Source organism: Brachycentrus maculatus, unplaced genomic scaffold, assembly GCF_059751285.1.
Source record: "Brachycentrus maculatus isolate JH-2025_06_01 unplaced genomic scaffold, ASM5975128v1 h1tg000420l, whole genome shotgun sequence".
NCBI classification, from domain to species: domain Eukaryota; kingdom Metazoa; phylum Arthropoda; class Insecta; order Trichoptera; family Brachycentridae; genus Brachycentrus; species Brachycentrus maculatus.
The window spans coordinates 793,194-807,432 of record NW_028281168.1 but is presented as its reverse complement, the minus strand read 5'-3'; the positions used below and the strand labels follow the sequence as shown (position 1 = coordinate 807,432).

At 34.9% G+C, this 14,239-nt stretch overlaps 1 protein-coding gene across 12 annotated transcripts in view; it reads right to left on the bottom strand.

The window, feature by feature from the left end:
- PIP5K59B (Phosphatidylinositol 4-phosphate 5-kinase 59B) overlaps window positions 1–14,239 on the bottom strand; it is an 89,873-nt gene that overhangs the window by 52,533 nt on the left and 23,101 nt on the right. For 7 of the 12 annotated variants that reach the window (XM_088271128.1, XM_088271131.1, XM_088271129.1 and 4 more), the window contains 3 exons: window positions 11,905–11,997; window positions 11,128–11,260; window positions 9,344–9,431 (listed from right to left, as the gene is read on the bottom strand). In XM_088271128.1, coding sequence (XP_088127254.1) covers window positions 9,344–9,431; window positions 11,128–11,260; window positions 11,905–11,997 — 314 coding nt within the window. Of the gene's footprint in view, window positions 1–6,818; window positions 6,882–9,343; window positions 9,432–11,127; window positions 11,261–11,904; window positions 11,998–14,239 lie in introns of all 12 variants that reach the window. The other 5 variants (XM_088271125.1, XM_088271124.1, XM_088271126.1 and 2 more) reach the window with 1 other exon arrangement.

Below are 14,239 nucleotides of genomic sequence, written 5' to 3'. Positions count from 1 at the left end.
AAAGAAAATATAACAATACAATAAATATGCATTAAAAAGAACACAATATTGTATTTTAGTTTATTGTACAGTTTTACTGTATTGTAGTATTTAACGTTAGAAAAAGGTCCCTATTTTAGAGTGAAATTGGAGGACTTTAAATGATTATAATTCTGTTTCTACAATAGTTATAAGACATAGGAACACAGATAATATTGTACTCTAATTTATTGCATAGTTTCACGAGTAACCTGCTCCGCGCGTATTCACTGTATTGTAGTATTTAACGTTAGAAAAAGGTCCCTATTTTAGAGTGAAATTGGAGGACTTTAAATGATTATAATTCTGTTTCTACAATAGTTATAAGACATAGGAACACAGATAATATTGTACTCTAATTTATTGCATAGTTTCACGAGTAACCTGCTCCGCGCGTATTCACTGTATTGTAGTATTTAACGTTAGAAAAAGGTCCCTATTTTAGAGTGAAATTGGAGGACTTTAAATGATTATAATTCTGTTTCTACAATAGTTATAAGACATAGGAACACAGATAATATTGTACTCTAATTTATAGCATAGTTTCACGAGTAACCTGCTCCGCGCGTATTCACTGCATTGTAGTATTTAACGTTAGAAAAGGGTCCCTATTTTAGAGTGAAATGTGAAGACCTCAGGCTTTATCAGTTTTAAAAGTAATTTTGATATATCAAATAACAGAAAATACGACACATGCTGGAAAAATTAAAATTCTACATATTGTAATAAAAAAATTAAAGTAATTTAAAAGTCAATGAGATGAAAACTTTATTTTTACATAGAAATACATAAGGCACTGCATTTTATTGGCAGTGTTAAATTATGACCTTAGAAAATCATTCATTCTATAAACGAAATAAAAACAACAACAACAAAATATTAAAAACCATGCAATTAATTAATGAAGGGAGCGTAGCTTCAAAATTGTCACGTGGTATAATTGTCACATTTTTAAAAGATTTTTTACTTAAATAAATTTGTAGTATAACCTCTCATAACGCGCATAATTCGTGCCAGAATCTAACTCGTTAAGCAAGACACTCATTAGGCAAAAAGCTCGTTAAAAGAAACACTCATTAAGCGAAACACTCGTTAAGCGAAACACTCGTTATGCGAAACACTCGCTAAGTGAAACACTCGCTAAGCGAAACACTCGCTAAGCGAAACACTCGTTAAGCGAAACACTCGTTAAGCGAAACACTCGTTATGCGAAACACTCGCTAAGTGAAACACTCGCTAAGTGAAACACTCGCTAAGCGAAACACATTCGCTAAGTGAAACACTCGCCAAGCGAAACTCGCGTTGAGCGTAACACTCGTTAACCGTAACACTCGTTATACGAAACACGCGCAAGTGAAATATTTTATGTTTTGACTAGCGCGTAAGTCCCGACTCACATGTGAATGTGGTAAAAAGGGGCTTGCCCTTTCTCTGTATCTCATGCGAAATGTCGGTCGTTAAGGGAGCAACGTTTTCACCTTTTTTTTTGCTCATTATACAAATTAGTTATGAGAGGTTCCACTGTATTTTTAATTAGGACAATCTCGTTCAAAACGGTTGAAATTCGTACCTACATAAACAGTCACAAATTCCTGTTGTCAAACTAAAGTGTAATTCTCATAAATTGATCACCAAAAATAGACAACGCCTTGCATCTTTTCCGCGCAGTCTAATTTTTTCGGTCAATTTACAAAAACCGCATTCACAATTTTGTAAATTGTTTAACGGCACTAGAAAACATCTCGGGTGTTTTGCCCAGTCTGTCTAATTTGATTGATCAATTTACAAATACGGCATCCGGCACAATGCAGTATGACCAACAGTTCACGTCTAATTTCATTGATCAAATATTATTTTACGATATTGCAATAGCTTTCAAAACCATAGAATCCAGCACAAGACCTTGCAAAATTATAAACACAAAAATAAATGCACATAAAATCGTTGAGAAAATTTTCACATATAACATATACATTACACAATTTAAAAAAATATATAATACAATAAAAGTAGATTCTTTGCTGAAAGTTTTTTTTTAAATGTCTACTGTACATTTCTGAAATGGGCAAATACATATATTTTTAGATTTAACGTAGATAGCTTGGAATATGTCTACTAAGATACTAAGAAATGGGCATGTTGACTATAACCGTAGCCGTGTTGGCTATAACAAAGGCCATGTCGGCTACAACCGTATGGACCGTAGCCAACATGGCTATAGCAATGTTGACTATGGCCATGTCGGATACAACAACATGGACCATAGCCATGTTGACTATGGCCATGTCGGCAACAATTAAGTGATAGCTGCTTTAGCTATAGCAATAGCCATGTTGGCTACAACATATGGACCGTAGCTGTGTATATGCTATAGCAATGTGGACTATGGCCATGTTGGCTACAACCATGTGGACCATAGCCGTGTTCACTAAAGCAATGTTGACTACGGCCATGTCAACTACAGCCATGTCAACTATGGCCATGTTGGCTTCAATCATGCAAACCATAGTCATATTGAATATAGCAATGTCAACTACAGCCATATCGACTATGGTCATGTTGGCTACAACCATATGAACCATAGCAGTGTTGACTATGGCCAGGTAAACTACAGCCATATTGGCTTCAAACCATGTGGACGATAGCCGAGTTGACTTTACGAATGTTGACTACGACCATGTCAACAACAGCTATGTCGACTATGGCCATGTCGGCTATAGCCATGTCGACTATGGCCATGTTGGCTATAACCATGTCAGCTACGGCCATGTTGGCTATGGTCACCAGCGTTGTAGCGACCAGCGAGCTGTGGTCGTTGAATTCATGGATAGGAATGGGTAAAAAGAGGTCATGTACACACAAAAACACCAAAACTAGTTACATTTACTTACAAAATCCTGTGGGCGGTCCAATTTGAGTAATTTTTTAAAAGCAGCAAAGGAAGCAATATTCTTATTAGCTGAGTATTACAAGCATTTATGTGTATCGCTAGTCTAATTCTCCAATCATAAAGTCTACACAACTTAAAAAACTTCAATTAAATTATAGACATATTTAAATTTCGGTTATGCACTGACATTTCTTGGTGGAACTGCATTTTATAGAATAAAATAACAACTATGTAGTTTTTTCCGCATGAATTTTATGTATTCATAGATTCAGCGTTTCATTTGTAGAACTCCATTTTAATTTATGTATGAAATTTTAAATCAAACACTGATTTTTTGAGTCTACTAAGTTGTATTTTATTGTTAAAAAAACACATCAAAAATAAATTTTGTTACAAATGTTTCGTTTGAAAATGCCATAACTAGGCGAAGCAATTGTCACAAAATTTATTTTGTACGTTTTTAACAATAAAATACATTTTTTTGTAGACTCAAATAATCAGTCCTTAATTTTAATTGGTATTTAATACATTAATTTTATTTGACCAGCAACTGGGTTTTGACGTAACTAGCATCATTAGACCGGTGTGAGGTTAGACAAAATTCAATGTTATATAAACAACAAGGCAGGGGTTGAAAACCACAATTTTATATATTTTTTCCGACAAAATAAATTTAAATTGAATGAGTTTAAGTATTCTACTATAATTATAATTACATGTAAGTTTGTGTATATAACATAGAATTTTGTAAAGCCTCACGTCAGTTTGATAATGTCAGCAACGACGAAATCCGTTCGCTGGTCAAATAAAATGTATGTGGAAAAAACTACAAAGTTGTTATTTCATTTTGTAGAGATATTTAATATAACCGAGTGTGGCTATGACCGAGAGACGTCGTAACTGAGTTGAAATTTAACCTAATAATATAACCAATCAATTAACCATATAGCCGAGGGATAACGTAACCGAGCGGCATTGTAACCGATTCAGTTTATATAGTAACTTGAGATTTCGTAGAATTATTGAACATGGGAGAAATGTTATGAGGTAGACCTCCCACTAGATGGAGTGACACAATAAAATAGACTATAGTACAGATATACATATATATCGTAGTCGTACAGGAGAAAGTGACCAACTAACACAACGTAAAATGTTCAGGAGGGCCATTTAAGTCACTTTTGCTTGGCAACAAAATAAACACCAATGCAGTTAGTCATTTTTACCAAGTCAATATATTATACTTCCAAGTTTAAAATCGCTTTGGGATTTTTTCAGGGCAATATTAAGCTAGTAAAATATCAAATAGTCAATGATCACGTTTTTGTAAAAAAATGCACTTGGTCACTTTCTCCTGTATGACAATATATAAATATTAATTATATTTATATAAAATATAAATTACGGCACAATAGATTATGGTCGAATATACAATAAATTAAAAATTAAATAAAACGGTGAATTGGATTAAAAATTTTAAAGACGTGGTCCCATGGTTAGTGTCGCGGACTCTTGAGTCAGAGTTTCTGGGTTGGAACCCACTCTACCACAATTTGATACCTACTTCTAATAATGAACCGCTTAGGCTCACAGAAATAGTATGAAATTAAAGTGTTTTTGTGAATAGTAAAAACACAAATATTTATCTTAAAAAAATATGTGAAAATAATATATCATGCATCTATGTATGTTTTTAATATACAACATATCGTGGGTTCTGAGTCAGAGTTTCTGGGTTGGAACCCACTCTACCACAATTTGATACCTACTTCTAATAATGAACCGCTTAGGCTCACAGAAATAGTATGAAATTAAAGTGTTTTTGTGAATAGTAAAAACACAAATATTTATCTTAAAAAAATATATGTGAAAATAATATATCATGCATCTATGTATGTTTTTAATATACAACATATCGTGGGTATACTGGCGAAAAACGTTAACTCTAAAATCCCTGTTTTTGAAAGCTTTTATTTAGCCTGTATAAAATACCTGCTATGAAACTTAAAGTAGAAATTAACTTGTAAAACCACATATCCATATCACTCACTCCTTTCAAGAACGTCATAAATCAAAAAACTTGATTTTTCAGGAGATCGTTTTTAAAGTTCAAGAATATAATGAAATGTATTGAAAATAAATATCAAGCCACTTATTGAACTTTTTACTGTGCAACAGATCTTTTTATGTAAAACCTGAATGTTTTTTCTCCATTTGAAAAATATTTAGTATATTTAAAAAAATAATTAAACAATACATTTTCTTCAAAATGCAAAAACGACACTTTCTGCCCTGTAGCGGGTAAATATTAAGTTAAAAATATGCCGCTCTTGCTGGGATATAGTACATTTTCTGGGCATTCCGAAAACATGTACAACTGAAAATTGACATTTTTTGATATACATATGACGTTGTTGAAAGGAGTGAGCGACATATGTTGGCAAAAAGCATAAGTCAACTATAAACTCATTTATCTCAAAACCATTGTTTTTAACTTGCGGCTATTTGCCTTTGCACATTAGTCTAGCTGAACTATTCTTATCACTATTATTTTTTTCAAGGTATTTTTCAAATAAAACATACATACAATAAGCGATAACAAATTTAATTATTTGATATCCAGAATTGATTTTTATACAAGGCAACCTATCCGCCATATTTGGTATTCTTTTTTTTTTACATGGAAACGCGTGGAATGGATCTACCGTGCAAATGAAGAGTTCAGTGTATAATACTACGCTACTTTTAAATAAATAAAAATTAAAAAACCAAAAATTAAAGGATAAATTAGAAGGAAACGAAAAAAACAATTACAGCTAAAAAAAGATAATTTTTTTAATATTTTATATTCTTTTATTTATCATCAGTTATTTTTCTTATCACTCTCTTTACTGCCGAACGGTGCATAGGGCACTGCACCTCATCGACGGAGTCAACGTGATCAGATGGAAAAAATCAAAGATATTTAATTACCACCGGTCCGGCGGCTAGCCAAGCGCGCTAACCGCTACACGGGGGTGGACCTGTTAGAACAGAAAGTGAGTCAAATCTTTCTTTAACTCCTCATTCGTGCTGGATGGTGCGTAAGGCACTGCATCGCATAGACGCAGTGCCATCTAGATCAAGGTGATCGATCGGTATCACGCTTCGGGGATTACATTGAATCGATATAAGAGTGAAAGATTACCAATATTTACGTTAAATTATAATAAAATGACGTTGAATGTTTTGAGACACATCTTTGAAACATGAGTCTTAGAAACACGTGTTGTGAAACACGTGACTTGAAACACTTGTTGTGAAACACGTGACGTGAAACACGTGACTTGAAACACGCGAATTAGAAACATTCACTTTGGTACACGTGACTTTGAAACACGTGACTTTGAAACACGTGACTTTGAAACACGTGACTTTGAAACACGTGATTTTGAAACATGTGATTTTGAAACACGTGCCTTTGGTACACTTGACTTTGACACGTGACATTATAACAAATGACTTTGAAACACGGTTTTGAAACACGTGACTTAAAACACGTGACTTGAAACATGTGACACTTGTCTTCGAAAAACATGTTTAAACACGTGTCTGAAACACGTACTTTTAATACATCTTTATCAAACACATGCAGGCGGGGAATGAGGATTACCCTCACAAAACCAAAAACAAAAACGGCAAAATGTAAATTTCAAAATTCCAAACCAAAAAAAATTCAGAAACAAGAAACAAATTCAGTCGATGTGAATTGTCACTCAGTTAATTACAAAAAAAAATCAAACAAATTAAATTTATTAATAAATAATAATAAAAAATAAAAAAAGTCTTTGAAAATTAAAGTAAAAAAAAAACAAAATGTCGGCGTGCACATAGCCAAAGTTTTTATGGTTTTATTATTGTTTTTTTTTACCTATATAGCTGGTCACAAGCGTACGGAACTTGCGATGGTTTCCCTTAATTTCCGGAAGGTCGACTATAGTCCATCACAAACAAAAAAAGTCATAAGAAGGAAGACAGGTGAATCACATCACAAATTATTATCACAGGTTTACAACAGGTAATACTGGAGGAAAAATACTGGAAGAAAAATAAAATACCCAACATTTGATATGTTTGAAAGGGGAAAGTTTTTAGCATTTTTACTCAAAAACAATGTAAAAATACCGCTAATTTCTACAAGGGGTTATTTTAGGATCAATCAGCGTTATATTTGTACAGGACTTTAAATTTGTCACAAACATCAATTCACAATAAATTGTTAGAATATATTAACAGCCCTACCTTTGGTTTATTATTCAAAATACGGGTATGTTAAAATGTATTAATAAGTTACAACCTGTTAAATTATGGTAAAATGTTGTTAAGAATGCATTAAATTATTATAAGAAGTTGTTACAACCCATTAAATTATAATACGAAGTTGTTACATCCCATTAAATTATAATAAGAGTTTGTTACAACCCTGTTACATTAAAATAAAAAGATGTTACAACCCATTAAATAATAATAATAAGCTGTTACAAGCCATTACATTATAATAATAAAAAAGTTACAACCCATTAAATTTTAATAAGAAGCTGTTACAACCCATTACATTATGTCAAAAAGATGTTACAACCCCTTAAATTACAACAAGAAGTTGTTAGCACCCATCAAATTATAATAAAAAGATCTTACAACCCATTAAATTTTAATAAAAAGATGTTACAACCCCTTAAATTATAACAAGAAGTTGTAACAACCCATTAAAATTATTTATTTATTTATGTGTTAATTCTGGATAAGCATGAAGAATTACACAACACATTCAGAGTTAATATCCATCCATTGATGTCAGCAGCCTATAATTAGTTACAACGACATTTGCAATTTGAATCTAGTTAATGTATGTGTGTGTGTATATATATGTGAACATACACAAGGCTACAATGTAACCACAATGTCCAAAAAGTTAGCGAGTTTCTCGTAAATACAAAAATACACAGGGAAGGATTCCATTTGAGATGACCTGCAAAAAATGTGTTATTGGCGAAAGTTGGCTAAAATTGGTATATATTTTTTTTTGAATAACAAAAAAAAAACATTGCAAAAAACAGCTACTACCGGAAAAGTTATAACAAGTAATAAATTATCAATCATTTTAAAATAGTGAGAAGGATAAAAAGATTAATTTTGTAATTTAATAATTTTTAGGTGTGTTCAAACATCTCAACATAGTTGAAAGAGAATATGGAAGTCTGGATATTTACACGGCTTACGATCTGTCATAGGCTGGCTAAAATGATCACTGTATAATATTTGTTTGTCAAATGATCAACAAATACCAAAGTCTGGGTGATTACCTGGGCAACTTGTGTCGGGTTGTGGTCCCGTGGTTAGTGTCGCGGACTCTTAAGTCAGATATATCAATTTGAGAAATAAAAAGACATAGTTTTTTGATCCACTCACATTTTTATCAACAGCCAACTAGTTTGGGCAGCAACTTGTTGCCCTCTTCAGGGTTTAATTTTAATTATTTGATAACTTAAATTAAACCCTGAAGAGGGCAACCGGTTGTTGCCTAAACTAGTTGGTAGTTAATCAAAATGTGAGTGGATCAAAAAACAAAGTATTTTTATTTCTCTAAATAATATATCAATACGATCCACAAAGTTAATGCTTTCAATTTTAAAAATATCTTAAGTTTTTCGGTTGGAACCTACTCTACCACAATTTGATACTTTTAATATCTTTGATATTTATAATAATAAACCGCTTAGGCTCACAGAAATAGTATGAAATTGAAATATTTGAGTAAATAATAAAAACTAAATACTAAATAATAATAATAAAAAAAAAATATTTCTAAATTTGTCGTTCTAAATTTTATTTTTATTTTATAACCCTTGTCCGCACCTAATGGTGCATAGGGCGCTGCATCAAATTGACGCAGTGTTATCTTGATCATTACTTACATGAAGGCAAGGTGATCACTCTTGCGCTTCAGGAACCAGTCCAAGGTAATTTTAAATAAATATGACAGTGTTAAATTACTAATATTTATTTTCACCTCACCCACTGGGAATCGAACCCGGGACCTCCAGCACGGTAGCTGAACACGCTGACCATTACACTACGGAGGCGGACAATAATAAAAAAACAAATATTTCTCTTTTTTTTTTTAAATAAAAAAATTGCAACAGAATTGTTCTAAATAGGTCAAATATATGAGGAATATATCAATTTTCTGTTGACTGCTCCGATACACCATCGTTTTTGCAATGTTTTTGTCTACATCATATCGAGAAAACATCGGTGTGTTTACACCTATAGACGCCATTCAAACAGGCCCGCGTGGGGCCTATGGCGGGTGACGTAACGGCCACGGGCATGCGGAACAAGAGAGCCGAATGGCCGCCGGGAACGCGGAAAGCGGTGAAAGGTAGCGCAACTCACGGGAGGGGATCTTCATGAACACCTTCTTGGCCATGAAGTCCTGAAATCTCTGCGCGTAGAAGCTGGGACGATGCACTGATACAGTATCCTTAAAAAATAAAGGAGTTTAATTTGTAGAACTCTATTTTAATTTAAGTATTTATTGTAAAATCAAACACAGAATTTTTAGAGTCTACTAAGTTGTATTATATTGTTAAAAAACACATAAAAATTAGTATTATGATAATGTTTTTGCCTAGTTATGGCATTTTCAAACCAATGTGAAGGATGGTCTGGAATGGACTGGATGGTCCTTATATGTCCCTCACTCATTTCAAGAACGTCATAAATCAAAACATTTGATTTTTCAGGAGAACGTTTTTAAAGTTTAAAAATATAATACAATATATTAAAAATAAATATCAAGCCACTTATTGAAATTTTTACTGTGCAACAGATCTTTTTACATAAAACCTGAAGGTTTTTTTCTCCACTCGAAAAATGTTTAGTATATTTAAAAAAATAATCAAACAATACCTTTTCTTCAAAATGCAAAAACAACACTTTCTGCCCTCTAGCGGGTAAATATTATGTTAAAAATATGCCTCTTTTGCTGGGATATAGTACATTTTCTGGGCATTCCGAACACATGCACAACTAAAAATTTACGATTTTTGATTTATGACGTTCTTGAAAGGAGTGAGCGATGTATACAATTCTAGGTACTTAGGTAATAGTTTTAACATGTGCAGTAATAATTTACGGGAGACAACAATAGTTAATGGAGGATATAGGTACATACACTTATGTTTATTTTCTGGGAAAGGAAGAATCTATTGACATGGCAATTGTGACATGGCAAACGTGTATTTTAAAGCTAAATACAAATCAATTTGTATTTAGCTTTGAAACATTAATTCTCTCAAAATTTGTACCACCTTAACCTTTTAAACGCGTTAACTTTGTTCCTAAGAGACGCTCGTGCGCGGCTGTATTTCGCCGTTTTTTAAATTATTACTTTTATCATGTATTTAGTATTGAAACGATTTATTTTCCTAAACAAAAACGTTCAATGGGATTCATTGTGCCTTTTTGGTACTCTATAATACACGTTTGTCACATTATTCTTGAAATATATCGTAATATAAACAAATTAGATCGTAACATAAATAAATCAAAGCACGCATCGTGTGTCACTCTTACCCACTCGCGATGCGTAGCGTCGAGAGTGAGACAGATATAGGGCATGATTATGGCGCGGATTAATTACCGACCGCAAGAAAAATCAGGGATCTGTTGTTTTATTTATCCTTGTGATATTACAAATTATTAGTCAGATATTTCAACAGATGTCATAAGGCCGAGGATTGACGTATTATTTTATCCAAAGTTCCACACCATGAAAAAATCCCTCCAAGTTGAACTGAGGTTCGAAACTTGGAGCAAAGTGAAAACACAAACGCTTATGTCAGCCGCGTATGGGGCATGTCTTGTAAAAACACAAACGGTTATGCGAGCCGCATGGATCCGGTTAAAGAAAGACACAAGAGTTTTTTTACTTATATTTTTGAATTTGATTGTGCGTGTGTGTGTGCGTGTGCGTGTGCGTGTGCGTGTGCGTGTGTGTGTGTGTGTGTGTGTGTGTGTGTGTGAGCAAAAGTATAAAGAAGGAACGGTGGGTATGTATGACAAGATGGATAGATGTGAAGGAAGCTACGAGTGCATGTCGGGACAGGCAAGCGTGGCGTTCCATCGATGTATATGATGAAATAAATATGAACAGAAAAACGGTGACATTCACTCACTCCGTCGTGTATCATGGACTTCCACGTGTGTTCCAGTTTCTTCCGGAAGCGGTACGACTGCAGGATGTCTATGACTCCCACAAACAGAAGTAGCCTCTCGCCTTTGCCATTCCGGGCCGGAATACCGCCAGGCCTGAAAAATGCAATCAAACAGAGTCAGGTAATTTTTATTTCAAATAAAGTGATCAGTCTGGCCGCCCACAACATTTTGAGTGTGTCCAACTACTTGTTCACAAATCCGGGTTCCCCCACTTTGTTATTAGGAGTTATTTTTACATTTTTGACATCTCAACATAGATGAAGAAGAATATGGAAGTCAATTTGTTTTGTAAAATGTCCAATTTAATATGTAAAAGGTCCAAAACCTGTAACATTGTCATTGACATATCGCTCACTTCTTTCAAGAACGTCATACGTCAAAAATTGCCCTGTAGCGGGTAAATATTAAGTTAAAAATATGCCACTTTTGCTGGGATATAGTACATTTTCTGGGCATTCCAAAAACATGCACAACTGAAAATAGACGATTTTTGATATATGACGTCGTTGAAAGGAGTGAGCGATATATTAAATATGCAGCGTAATTCAAATGATGAATGTGGTGAAACGGTGAAACGATCGATGCGGTTTAGTTTAGTATGAAATGAATTCGGGATAGAAGAAATAAACGACACATCCGGGAAAACGATTATTCCAGGAACGACAGATAGAGGTTTCACGGTATAAATTTTTTTTGATTATCTGCGCTAATTGGGGGGTGTTTCTGAATTTACTTACGGCACGTCTTCTTCTTCGTCAATCGGTTCGCTTTCCGCTTGAATGCTCTCCATGGCCGTTGAATGTGCCACCAGTCGCTGTCTGTTTATAGATCTATTGAAAAAATATATATAATAATTAGTTTATCAGTTCAAAAAATGGCAATGTTCTCAAACACTCTGTCCTCATTTCACAGTATGAAAAAAAATGACGTGGGCCTGTCTTAAACTCTTCACACTCGCGATCGCATTGGTATGGGTAAAGTGAACATGTGGTCACATATGCGATTTCCATATTTATAAATATGGGTGAGCACACACATGGTCACGCTGTCTATATGCATCGTACAGTGTCTCAAAAATCTATCAAAATTACAACCGTCATACAAAAGGGATCCAACAATAACGCACTTATAAAAATCTTTCAAAAATGTATACACCGTATTACGGTGTTTGAAAATGATGCGGAATGCATCGAAACACGTGTCACAGTAGATTTTAAGAAATAGTGGTATGTATCAAGTAAAACTTAAATTAAAAATGGACAGATTTTATCGCAAAGTGACTGCGGAATCAATTGACGAAAGCATTAAAAATTTAAAACAAGGCATCATACGAAAAACTAAATATACCATGCAAATATATCCTAATCAATCAATCCCACAAAAGATTGACGCCACAAAAGATCGACCCCAAAATAGATCGACCCCACAAAAGATCAAATCCACGAAAGATTGAACCCATGGAAGATCTAACCCGCAAATGATCGATCCCACAAAAGCTCTACCCCGCGAAAGATCGATTCCACGAAATATCTATCCGACGAAAGATCTACTCTGCAAAAGATCGATCCCACGAAAGATCTAAACCGCGAAAGATCGACCCCACAAAAGACTGACCTCAGAACAGATCGGCTCCGTAAAAGATGGACCCCGCAGAAGATGGATCTCATGAAAGATCGAGCCCTTAAAAGATTAACCCCACAAAAAATTTAACCCACAAAAGATCGACACTGCGAAAGACAGGCGTCATTAGAGATCGACCCTATTAAAGATTGACCCCACAAAAGATCGACCCCACATAAGATCAACTGAAAGAATTGATGCAAAAGATCAAAATTCCCAAACAAATAATGCAAAATACTAGTTGAGACAACACAAAAAATAAGACTTTACTGAAAATTTAACACCGAACATGCTTGAAACTCAAAATAACTTTTTTTTTAGGTCGAAATATGGAAATACAAAAGTTTGACCATATGATAAAAAGTCTAATTTCAAACGTGTCTAAGAATCTTTTTAAACTAAATTTTGGAGAGCGCTGAACTTTATAATTGACAATTATTAAAAATTTTAGAAAAATTTAACTACCACTATTGTCCATGCAATGTCTTCAATAACATACAAATACATAAGGCGTTGGGAAAGTACTTTGATATTGTAGTATGTGAAACTTTATGTTATTCAAACTCTTAACCCAAAGTCGGCACACAGCCTGCGCTATCTTTGATAATGCCAGCCGCGCGTTTGGCACACAGTCTGTGCCATATTAGATAGTGTCTGATGCACGTTTGGCATACAGCCTGTGTCGCCTTGGAAAAAGTACACACTGGAAATTTGGCACACACCCTTGGATTATGTCCGCCATGTGTTTGCACATAGTCTGTCTGCGCTGCCTTGGATAGTGTTAATCTGTATCACCTTTGGATGTCAGCCACACGTTTGGCACACTATCTGTGACACCTTGGATAGTGCCGGCTGAGTGTTTGGGTCATATTCTGTGCCGCCTTAAGTAGTGCACGCCGCGGGTTTAGCACAGTTTTCGCCGCATTGGATAGTGCAAGCCACGCGTTTAGTACACAGTTTGTAACGCCTTAGATATGGCAGGCAGTGTGTTTGGCACATAGTCTGCGCCGCATTGGATAGTGCCAGCCGCGCGTTTGGCACACAATCTGTGCCGCCTTGGACAGTGCGGCTGCACGTATACCACACAGTCTGTGCCAACCTAGGTAGTCTGCCGCGCTTATGACACACAATCTGTGGCACCTTGGATAGCGCCCATTGCGCGAAGAGCGCTCAATCTGTGTCACTTTGGGAAAATCTCCGCCGCATGCTTGGCACTCAGTCTGTGCCGCCTTAAATAGTGACAGCAGCATAATTAACACTCAATCTATGTCGCCTTTGGATAATGCCCACCCTGTATTTGACACAGTCAGTTCTGCCTTGTATTGTACTGGCAGAGCGTATGGCACACAGTCTGTGCCGCTTTGGATAGTGCCGGCCGCGCATTTGGCATAGTCTGTGCCAACTTTGAAAGTTTTTAGCTGCGCGTTTGGCACATGACACAGTCAGTTCTGC